Here is a 12,500-nt window from a genome sequence, read left to right on the forward strand (position 1 = left end):
ACCGCCTGTCTTGTTTATCCAATTGACGTTCCATTCTTGTGCTCCATAAGGGTATAATTTGTTTTAAGATCCACTAGAAGGCCATTCGGTTACAACGACTTTCGACACAATACTGTGTCCACCGGATAAAATCTATGCATTTCTATTACCCCCAAAACCGACCAAAAATGCGCACAAAGACACCTTAATTACTGGATTGCCATATGGCAACCCAGTAATTAAGGATTAACAACTAACCTAGTTCGAGGGCTGTAGCTGCTGTAACAGGCTAGGGTTAGTAAAAGCGTTTACCATGCTGAGAAAAAAAAAAAAAGAATGGGTAGAGGGATAGCTAATTTAGGTAGCCTTTCTAACTTAACAAATGCCACAAATCATCCGCATTAAAACAAGAAGTTGGCTGGTTATGTACTAACTTGGGTAATTGCTTTTGAATCAATTGGTTTATGGTTTATATAGGATTTATATACCGCATTTACTCACAAAGTCTACATCTCAACGCGGTTTACAATTGTTACTCTGGGGTGAGATCGGACGTCAGCTTGTAAAGAGGCCTCTGGCAACCACTATCAGTCCGTATTAGACCCACCCACCCAATCAACCCACGCATGCAAGTATGTGAAACGGGGACAGGGTCTCCTCCCATACTTTACGAACAGTGTGTAGGTTCTCTAACGTCCCATAGTGTTGATTAACGGGAAAGGTTGTGAGACGGGGTCTACGGCTTATAGTCCGATAGGAAATTTAAGCCTACATTCAGCGGGTATAATGCGGGAATAATTAGGCAGCACTTTCGCCTCAGTTATTTTAAGGACGTTCCCGCCCAAAATGTTCCCAAGTACAGATTTTTTTAAAACGTGCCACGCAAAAAAGTAATGATCTACTTTTGCCAAAAAGGCAAAAAAATGTGGTGGGTCACCTTGCTCGTTTTCGAGATCATGAGGTGCACTTTTTTAGAAGCTTGCGTTACTTTAAGACGAACTTAGCTTACAACTGTCAGCAATAAAAAAGCTACATTAGTGAAATTTAGATCAGGTAAACGTACGCCATTCAACATAACTAATATAACTAAATTAACCTTTGCAGCTGATGTCTTTTTCTAAGGTGCATTAGTCCTTCAAACACGATACATATTAGTCTAAGAAAGAAAACATAGGTCGCACGAGAGCATAAAAGGCAAAATATTTGTAACTTCTCACGCACAGATTTTTTTTTTAAATGGACAAAATCAGAAAAGGAAATGATCTACGGAAAGAAAAATAGGGGTCACCGAGCATTCAAGAGAGTAAAATCGCTGCGAAGTTCTCAAAGCGATGGTATATTTGCACTGTCATGTCATTACGTGACATTTCCGAGAAGACCTGGGTCCACAGCTATCCCATGATACCACACGCTTTCATGTTCCATTCTTATGGAAAATGTTTGCGTGTGTCTCTTTGTGGACTGCGATGCAGGACGTGTGCGTGACATGCGCGAAAAAATGCGCAGTAGCAATGAGCGCGAAAGTCTTTAAGACCCTGAGTGTTTCAAGTTCAATTTATTTCACACTATTTACAATGGGCCACCACCCACTGGCCGGAGTAGAGCTCACGACCTCCCGCGTGACAGCCCCGCGCTCAACTAACTGAACTATTCCAACAGCCTTTCCGATTAGTCATTGCCAGGAACCCGAATTAATCTTTGTAGTTTGAAGATCTGAATAGGGGCAAAAGTGGTGGAGACCTTTAAAACACATTTGCAACTCTTTGAATTTTGTTGAATTCAGCTGAAGTCAGTTCTCCTGGCTCCAGGCGGCGATTTTTTCCACTGCATGTTGAAGGGAGTTAGTGGTGTTATTGGATGATGGAATCACGTCAGATACAGTAGTGTCGTCAGCAATAAATCCCGCAATAATTTGAGGTCATTTATCAAGACGAGGAAAAGCCAAGGATCAAGCCAAGTCCCTTGAGGAACCCTTGCGGGGACGCTGAACCAATTCAAGAAGACGTAATTAACTTTAACCCTCCGTTTTCGGCCACTCAAAAAGTCTATGAACCAGTTTACCGCAGTTGGTTTAACCCCGATACGAATCAATTTGGCAACTAAAATGTGGTGATCCACTAGGTCGAAAGTCCAATAAGGCAGTTCTTACAGATGATCCAGTGCCGTCGGTGGCGCGCAACCAATGGTGGAACATAGAAATCAGCGCAAAAGTAGTCGATGAGCCCGGAGTAAAACCAAATTGGCACGGATCTATGGAAGATAGCACAACAGGCATCAGAGCCTGATCAAGCACAAAGCTCTCCCCAACTTTACACAACGTGAATGTAAACAAGATAGGCCTTAGAACTTTGTTGAAATCACAAATGATTGGTGCTTTGGGTAAGAGGGGGCGGGGGTGGGGGGAGACATCGGCAAGCTTCCATGGGCGAGGGACTTTACATTCAGAGAAGGAGGTGTTGAGTATATCTGCAATAAGAGCTGCCAAAATATCTGCGAACTCTTTTAGCGCCTAGTTTGGTAGATCGTCAGGACCGCCGGCACGACATGAGTTGATCTCTCACAGTTTGCGTGCAACAGTTTGCTCAGTGGCGACTATTGGATGGTCACCGTCCGTTGATGCCCACGCAGAGCCGGTCAAGGGGGAGTAATCCTTCATAACATCAAGAAACGCTTGGTTAATTCGCTCAGCGAGGACATCTGTTTCATAGTCAAGGGCAGGATGAAGAATGGATTTCAGGTCACGCCTAGTTGGTTTAGAGGCCCCGGAGAGCTGTTTCACCTCCCTCCACCAGTCACGGGGATTTGAGTCACGCAGATCGTTCACCTTGGAAGTCGTAGTACGCCTTATGACAGCGCTTGCGTGCCCGGTTCACTTTACTTCTTAAAATCTTGAATAGCTTCAGGTTTCCTGAGGCAAAAGCCTTTTGCCGGCGAGCAATAAGCTGTTTTAACTGGTTATTCAACCAAGGCCGATCAGTTTCACTTACCCCGAGAGAGCGTTGGGGTATAATAGTTGATTACTTCAGTAAGGATTTTCAGCTTCTCCTTGCATGAATGAACAGAGTTAAGCGGGGCAGCCCAAGGCACTTGAAGCAAGAATCTCCAAACACTCGCTACCTTGCTTGGTCGTCTGTTCCTTGACATAATGATAACACTCTTAGGCTTAAGTACCCTATCTTTAACTCCCACCCCCAAATAAACCGTCCGATGATCCGATAGACCAAAAGGGGGCAAACTGCTAGGAGGTGAGAAGAATTCAGTCAGAACAGTTAGTGCAAATTTGGTCAAATTGTCCAAACAGAACATTCTAGCAAATATATGGAACTATTATTATGACCTAAATTTTAACACGGGTGAATGATTGAATAAATATTATAATAACTCGCGATATTCATCGGAATCAAGAGAATATAAGGTAGGAAAGCGAATCCTCGATATTTGTCCCTATTCCCATGAAAACTATTTGAAATCTGTTATTATCTGTGTCCTACTGGGTGGTTATTTCAAGAAAGACACATTATTGATCAAATTGTGTGAAAAGTGAACCGCACAGCCATGGGGACAACAGATAAAAATGGACTCAGTCTAAAAGTAACTTTAAAACTATTTGTTCTCTTACGTCATATTCTCTTGACGGAACTGAGCAGGGACACAGAGGCTGTGCTGCCCTGGTGTACACGTCCAAACAACTTGCAGACATTCCAACCCCTTTTGTACAATAATAGGAAGCATTTTTTAGCGCCGAAGGCGCCCACACGAGCGCCTAAGGCACTAGTGTGTAGTCGGTAAATCCCCTCAGTCCAGCAAAATTTGCAAATTTAGTTTCTCTCAAGTGGCATTTCCCGCATGCGCATTTCGACATCGTTTTTGTGGTATTCTGTTTGGTAGAAGAAATACTTGTCAGCCATAATGGAGCAAGACTGCTGGCCTTATGAGTTTGCAAAAACACGGGGTGTTCAATGGAGAGACTGAACGAGACATCGACAATATGGGATAAGAAAGAGTAATTACGTAGTGTTTTACACTCAGATCGCAAACCTTCGTACGCAATGTTTTCCCATGTTTTCAGAATTTCTGATAAAAATCGGGAGAACTGGAGGCAATACATCAATGGGGAGAGTTGGAATGTCTGACCTTGTATATTGTTTTTAAAATCCCATTTGAATTCATATCGAATAAAAACCACTATAAATACATTACATCATATGATATTAACCCGTAAATGAATTACTTGGTGCAGCCTGGTGAAATTGCCTCAAGATTGGTCCAAGTAAGGTTGAATACGTTTTCATTAAGACCATGACAAAATTGGCCACTGTTTTAATTAACCACCTGTAAATATTCTCATTTAGATCGTGGAACCAAAAACATCATTTTCTCAAATGAATTTCCTTCCTGAAAGCGAGAACCGCAAATGAAATAATAATTGCTAAATTGCAACTTGGAAAACAAAAGAAAGAAATCCGTACTCGTTAGGAACCTTTTTCATGCACGTGGAGGTGCTTGTCCTACCTGTGTTTGTTAACTTAAAATGACCTAATAATCTTGAAAGCAAGTTTATAGATCCCACGTCTGAAATAACACATATTTAATTCATCTTTGTTAATGCTTTTGTTCCCTTCATTGAAGGAAAAGCGACATTTACCTGCTTGAATTCAAGATTCCACGTTCCTAAAGATTGTTTTGCGGTACTCCCTCGTCTTGTCACGGTAATCAACAATTTTAACTATTTTAGAGTTAGCTTTTTGTTACTAACATTTTTTGAAAGAGTCTAGTCATTTAAGAAGGCTGGCTAAGTAAAATACAGCGGTCCCGATTCAAAACCTATCCAGCAGCACTGAAGATTGCATTTCGTCCACTTGATGAATAGTGGTAGAATAGTGGCAGAATATTTACCTTGCCGCTTTGCGGCTCGCAAACTATTCTGCCACTATTCACCTCGATTAATTTCAAAGAATGATTGTTAAGAATTCATCGATAATTACTCGCGATTTTGTTATCGGAATCAAGAGAATATAAAGTAAGAAAGCGAATCCTCCATATTTGTCCCTATTTCCATGAAACTATTTGAAATCTATTATTAGCTGTGTCCCGCTGGCTGGTCAAGGAACACACCTTATTGGTCAGTTTAAATGTGTAAAAAGTGGACCACGCGGTCGTGGGAACAACAGATAGAAATAACCTTCGCAGAAAGGGCTCAGTCTAAAAATAATTTTTAAACTGTTCGCTCTCTTACTTCATATTCCCTGGTCGGAATTAATTGAATAAAGAGTAAACAAGGATCAGGGACACATAGCCTGTGCTGCCCGGGTGTACACATCCAAACAACTTGTAAATTGTTTTCAAAACCCTATTTGAAATTATATCCAAGAAAACCAATATAATTGCATTATATTATGTGAGATTAAGCCCTGAATGAATTACTAGGTGCAGCTCGTTGAAATTAATTGCCTCAAGATTAGTTCAAGTAAGGTTGAATACGTTTTAATTAAGACAATGACAAACTTGGCCACTGTTTTAATTAACCACCTGTAAATATTCTCATTGAGTTCGTGGAACCAAAAACATCATTTTCTCAAATCATTTTCCTTCTTTAAAAACGAGAACCACAATGAAATAATAATTGCTAAATTGCAACTTGGAAAACAAAAGAAAGAAATCCGTACTCGTTAGGGAGCTTTTTCATTCATGTGGATGTGCTCGAACTATACCTGTGTTTGTTAACGTAAAATGACCTAATACTCTTGGAAACATGTATATAGATCCCACGTCTGAAATAGCACATATTTAATTCATCTTTGTTAATGCTTTTGTTCCCTTCATTGAAGGAAAAGCGACATTTACCTGCTTGAATTCAAGATTGTACGTTCCGGAAGATTGTTTTGCGGTACTCCCTCGTCTTGTCACGGTAATCAACAATTTTAACTATTTTAGAGTTAGCTTTTTGTTACTAACATTTTTTGAAAGAGTCTAGTCATTTAAGAAGGCTGGCTAAGTAAAATACAGCGGTCCCGATTCAAAACTTATCCAGCAGCACTGAAGATTGCATTTCGTCCACTTGATGAATAGTGGTAGAATAGTGGCAGAATATTTACGTCGCCGCTTCGCGGCTTGCAAACTATTCTGCCACTATTCACCTCGATTAATTTCAAAGAATAATTGTTAAGAATTCATCGATAATTACTCGCGATTTTGTTATCGGAATCAAGAGAATATTAAGTAAGAAAGCGAATCCTCCATATTTTTCCCTATTCCCATGAAGACTATTTGAAATCTATTAGCTGAGTCCCGCTGACTGATTAATCAAGGAAGACACCTTATTGGTCAGTTTGAATGTGTAATAAGTGGACCACACGGTCATGAGAACAACAGATAGAAATAACCTTCGCAGAAAGGGCTCAGTCTAAAAATAATTTTTAAACTGTTCGCTCTCTTACTTCATATTCTCTTGTCGGAATTAATTAAATAAAGAGCAAACAAGGATCAGGGACACATAGTCTGTGCTGCCCGGGTGTACACATCCAAACAACTTGTATATTGTTTTCAAAACCTTATTTGAATTTATATCAAATAGAACCAAGGTTGAATACGTTTTAATATAAGACAATGACAAAATTGGCTACTGCTTTAATTAACCACCTGAAAATATTCTCATTGAGCTTTTGGAACCAAAGACATAATTTTCTCAAATCACTTTCCTTCCTAAAAACGAGAACCACAAATGATATAATAATTGTTAAATTGCAACTTGGAAAACAAAAGAAAGATATCCGTACTCCTTAGGAAGCTTTTTCATGCATGTGGAAGTGCTTGTCCTACCTGTGTTTGTTAACGTAAAATGACCGTAATACTCTTGGAAACATGTCTATAGATCCCAAGTCTGAAATAACACATTTAATTCCTGTTTGTTAATGCTTGTGTTCCTTTCATTGAAAGAAAAGCGACACTTTCCTGGCTTCAATTCACGATTCCACGTACGGTTCCTAAAGCTTGTTTTGCGGTACCTCGTCAATTTTAATATTAGAAGGTTGGCTAAGTAAAATACAGCGGTCCCGATTCAAATCCTATCCAGCAGCACTGAAGATTGCATTTCGTCTACTTGATAGTTACCAGTCAAATTTTCTATTGAGCATAAAGTACTGTTTATGAGGGGTTTTTCACAACAGACTTCACAGATATTCATCATTTTCTCATTGTTTCTTTCAGAGCAAACTGAAATTGAAAATGAGTCATTTGAACTACGTTGTAGTGGTTATACTGTTGCACTGCGGTAAGTAGTTAAATCTTGTTTCGAAGTTTGGGTTCCAATTCATCTAAGGAATCATATTCATTGGTAATTTGAGATACTTCTCTATAGCGATCGTATATAATTAAGTTAGATTACACTGACAAGTTCTCTCGGTTCTGTCATTTTATGAATGAAGTTAATTAGCTATCCTGCTCCTATTCCAGTGTATGTCAATGTGAGGCAAATTCACCTTTCTGTTTAACAATAATCAAACCGCAACGCTTCGATTTGAAAGACGTGCTTTCTGTATCCTTTGCGAGCAAAAAGAGGCCTGGAAAAATCCTAATTCTATAAGAATCCTTTTGATAAGCCCCAAGGGCCTATATACGTAATATATACATCTTATTCGATTGCTTAACATATAATACGCGCGGATATTTTGCGAGTTGCGTAGTATTTTTCCGAGCCCCGCAGGGGCAAGGAAAAATACCAGCAATGAGCAAAATGTCCGCGAGTATTATATCTTAAACCATCGAATAAGAGATTTATTATTCCACTATACAAAAAGGTGTTATTTTGCTTCAATTTTATTTGGTAAGAGTGTTCCTGAAAAAATGCATCATCTGTCCTTCAGGGCGCTTGCGAACGATGTAAACGGCACAGAAAGATAGCCAAATGTCCTTTATTTGATTGTATATAAACGAAATGACGAGAGACAAGCGATGACAAGCTAAATTCTCGGGCTTTGTATCGTGTTGAAAACAATTTCGTTCATCGAAAACTCCAGTTCCGTCCGTATTTGCTCTGTTCTACAGTGTAATACTGTCTCATATTTTGCGCGTTCTCTTGACCAAATATGATAAAATGACGTAATAGTGGAATAATAATGTAGTTTAAAGTGCCTATCACCTCAACGCACTTTTCCCCCTTATTTTTTCTCCGAAATCGTCCCAAATACATCTTGTTGTTTTTAGAACCTTATGTTTGAAATTTCACTTATTTATTGACTTCGAAAGACGGGAAAAGTGGCCATACTTTGATCAATAATCGAGCAATGAAGGGGAATGGGCTCGATATCGGGTGACGCCACAAATTAATTAATTTGCATCGTTGTTTTATCAATGAAAACTGTCTGTGACGTCAACCCGGTATCGAACCCATTCCCCTTCTTTGCTCGGTTATTGATCAAAGTATGGCCACTTTTCCCGTCTTTCAAAGCCAATAAAGAAGTAAAATCTCAATCTAAAGGTTCTGAAAACAACACGATTTATTTCATTGAAACACGCCAGATTGGCTTGGAACAAGAATCGGAAAAATACGGCAATGCAACCAAGAAAGGACGAAATTCAAACAAGATCGCTCCAACACTTCATTACCTTTATGTGCTTTCAACAAACTTCTGAAAACACAAGCTAGTGAAATCTCCCCCTAATTTTACGAGAACCCATTGCGATTACGTGTTTAAACCTCTTTTTAACAATCCGCATCGACTTTAAATAACGCATCCTTAAAAATAGCAAACGGTTTAGTACCCAAGGAAAGAATTTGAGGATTAACTTCTTCCACCAAGTACGAGCTATTATTGTCGTTGTCGCTCTCTTTCTCTGTTCTACTGATAGGTCCTCCAGGCATCATGCAACCTTATTAGAGCTTCTAAAGATATGCTAAAAATTGCAATAAAGAGAAAAAAGCAGCTCTAAACAAATTAAAAATAAACACTCAGCTGCAAGTATATATACCTCCGATGCTTGACTTGAATAACTGCGTAGCCACCAGTGTGGACCATGGCTATCATGATATGTCAAACTGGATGGAAACCATCAAAAAATACAGAAAGAAATTATTTTCCAAACCGTTTTCTACCTGAATACGAAAAGCGTTCACCGTGTAAGAACTATAGTTGACGTAGTATGGCCGTGTAGCCGCGTCGAGCCACAGAAAGCGCGCAAAAAATGAAGCCTCGTTTTAATCTGGGTAGAGCCTGCAATCTAATTGAAAACCAGCACCAGGTCAGCGGTCAACTTAAAAAAACAAAACAAAACAAAAAACAACTGACCACGGTGAGCTCTAAGCTTGAGCCCGCGATATGGTCGCGTGATACTGGACAGCGGATACCTTGTTTTGACAGGTGTCAATTTATCATAACATGGATGTCCAATATCAAGTATGCCTGCTGTAAACTAGCGTGATACTGGTCACATTGGCATACATGGATGGGTGGACGTACGGACGGACGGTCGGTCGATAACGTCATGGCTACAAAACCAAAATTTCTCGCATCGATGGGTTACCATATTTTCTTAATAGCCCATTTCCGAGTTGCTGCATGCCTCAGTTTCAAAGCGAGTCCTGGTGCACAACTATTCAAATGGAAATGAGTTGCTTATTCTTATGCAAATCAAACTCATTTCCCTTTTAATAGTTGAGCACCAAGACTCACTTCGAAACCGAGACAAACAGCAACTCGGAAATGGCCCATTATGGTGCTCCGCGCGCGCGCGCGTGCCTTCGGCTCCGCTAATACTGAACAGATGCACGGAAACATGGAATCTCTTTGTTTTATTTGATAAAGAATTAAGACTTTTTGATGAAGGCGTCAGCTATGCGTTTGTTCTCTAATAGTTCATAGGTGAGAACCAATCAAGTTGTGTGCATTATTGAGCTTATTATATAAATTCTTATGTTTTATTTCCAGTGCTTGCAGGATTGGCTCTTCAACATGAAGAACACCACCATCACGGTAAAGGTCGGCATCACAAAGGAAGACATCAGGTGTCCTACGACTTACAATCTCACCAAAAATTGGGAGGTCTTTCACAGGGTAAAATAAAGCAGGCCCCAAAGACAATTTTTGGTGTGGACGAAAGTCCTTTAAACAACAAACCAATTCATGGTCATAACAATAACTATTACAACCAAACACACGAATCAGGATCAGTCGTTAGTGGGAAAACACACGGAGATATTAGTAGAGAAGTCAATGGTTATAAAATGCATTTTAATGCAGCCACCAGGAAATGGACCAGAAGACCTAAGAAACGGCCAAGCTTGAGTCCTCGTCCACGAAAGCCAAGTCTTTTCCCAAGTACATCGACGGGAGGTGAAGGAGGAGACTTGATGGGAAGCGGCTTTGATTCTAACGTTCTTCAGTGTAAGAATTGTCTTTGAGCACATGTTTTCTTCCTACTTGATGTAAGGGGGCACTTCATGGAATGATATGCGCAGTATTTCTCACATTCAGAAATTTTAACAGACTTTTAATATGTTGCTTTTGCTGTTTAATAGGACAGCTTGTAATAAGACAATTGTACGTGTCATCAAGAGTGCTCTAGTTGAATGATATATCTTTTTTACGAGCTGAGGGTTTATTGTTTTGTAGCCTGTGCGGCCCGTTTTGGAGTAGTTGCACTTGGCTATGTTTTTATTACGGTCATCTTCTCGCATTTTGTAATAGTTACGATTATTAAAATCATTGATAATAGGACTGCATGTCGCACAATTCAGGGTGTAATCGTAACTATTACATAATTCTCGAATCTGATTGGTTATATGTGCACGACTATATGTCGTGTAATTGGCGCGCGATCACGTGGGTGCCCAATTTACAGGTATCCAATTTGAACAAATCCAAATTGGATACCTGTAATTGGACACCGATGCCATTCGCGCGTCAATCACATGAACTTGGATGGGCTCTTCCCTGCTGTTTTCCTACTGTTTGCAAAACAGATTAAATGTAATTTTAATTTTTTTACATAGGACTGTATTTAAATTTATCCTAGAAGATTTTTGAACCTAGTGTCATGCAATTCAGGGAGTAATCGTGCTCGTAATTTCAAATCAGTCTCGCGCTGCTCGCTCAGCCGATGTCAGTATAACTCGCACGTTTACTCTCTGAATAAGCCAGTTTCGTATTCTAACGGTTGGACTGGATCTAGCATGAAATGGAGGCTAATGCGGGCAAATTAATTTACATTTGAAAAGATTTGCCCGCATGAGCCTCCATTTCATGCTAGATCCAGTCCAGCCGTGAGAATTCGAAAATGGTCTATTGAATTGCACGCCACTCATTACCGTTATTATAAATCATCTGTTTGTAAACAGCGGACTCAGATTTCGAACAAGAAGCCCTGAACGCTCACAATAAATACCGCAAGGTTCATGGAGTTCCGGAAATGACTCTAGACAGAGCTCTATCGAACCAGGCCAAGGCATACGCACAGAAAATAGCAAACATGGGTCAACTAGTACATTCGTCTCAAGCTGAAAGAGGACAGAGCGTCGGAGAAAATCTGGCTTATGCATGTTCATCAAATGGGGTTCCACTGACAGGAGAATCAACAACGAAGATGTGGTATGTTTATTAAAAAAAATGCATTCATAGAGTTTTACAATGTCATTGAGCAGAGAAACCAGATGGCGGAATACCAAATATTGGAGGTAGATCCCTTAAGACAGGCAGATGCTATGAAACAGGAACATGTGTTTTCCAAACGATTACCCAATGTTGATGGGTATTGTATATATTATTTTATTTTATTTATTTATTTAGCCCATAAAAAGTGAACGATTGAATGATATAATGTTTATAGATTAAAACCTCGGCTTTTCATATATTCTATATCATCTCCCATGTATCACACGTCATACCGTTGCGTCCCAGTGATATCGGGGACTTTTAAGATTCGATGACGACGTCACTTCAAACAAAATGTAGGTCGTAGGTCTTCTGCGATTATTCCATCCCGCCGGCTCATGTTGTACAATGTGGACGAAGTATCCTAAAGCTAAATAGGTACGAGCTGTTTCAGGGTAAGAATAGAGAATAGAAGATTTAATCTAATTTAATTTAATACTTCTATTGCGCACAAATCCATACAGAGATGATCAAATGCACATTACAATGAATATAAAAATATCCTAAAATTTCAAAAAGTTAAAAATATTCTAGAACTACAAAGCTAGAAATATTATTGATCAAACATAGCTCAGACGATGATCAAATGCGCATTACAATGAATTTAAAAACATCCTAAAATTACAAAAAAGTTAAAAATATTCTAGAAATACAAAGCTAGAAATAAATACTAATTCAAAAAAAAAAGGGACAAAGAATATCAATATCTAAAAATACTAAAAAGAAATTAATCAAAAGCTACTTTAAAGAGATACGTTTTCAGATGGCGCTTAAAAATGTCAATATTATCGATCAAACGTAGCTCAGACGGCAGAGAGTTCCATAGCTTAGGTGCAGCGACCTGAAATGCTCTGTCACCAAGGGTGACCTTAGTTC

At 39.4% G+C, this 12,500-nt stretch overlaps 1 protein-coding gene across 1 annotated transcript in view; it reads left to right on the forward strand.

Moving 5' to 3' along the window:
* Nucleotides 1–4,642: 4,642 nt before the first annotated feature.
* LOC138021186 (uncharacterized) overlaps nucleotides 4,643–12,500 on the forward strand; it is a 24,727-nt gene continuing 16,869 nt past the window's right edge. Inside the window, exons 1-6 of the mRNA XM_068868049.1 lie at nucleotides 4,643–4,688; nucleotides 5,808–5,887; nucleotides 7,186–7,249; nucleotides 9,903–9,953; nucleotides 10,215–10,358; nucleotides 11,312–11,561. Coding sequence (XP_068724150.1) covers nucleotides 7,204–7,249; nucleotides 9,903–9,953; nucleotides 10,215–10,358; nucleotides 11,312–11,561 — 491 coding nt within the window. The 5' untranslated portion in view covers nucleotides 4,643–4,688; nucleotides 5,808–5,887; nucleotides 7,186–7,203. The remainder of the gene's footprint in view (nucleotides 4,689–5,807; nucleotides 5,888–7,185; nucleotides 7,250–9,902; nucleotides 9,954–10,214; nucleotides 10,359–11,311; nucleotides 11,562–12,500) is intronic.

This window comes from Montipora capricornis, chromosome 10, assembly GCF_036669925.1.
Source record: "Montipora capricornis isolate CH-2021 chromosome 10, ASM3666992v2, whole genome shotgun sequence".
Taxonomy (NCBI): domain Eukaryota; kingdom Metazoa; phylum Cnidaria; class Anthozoa; order Scleractinia; family Acroporidae; genus Montipora; species Montipora capricornis.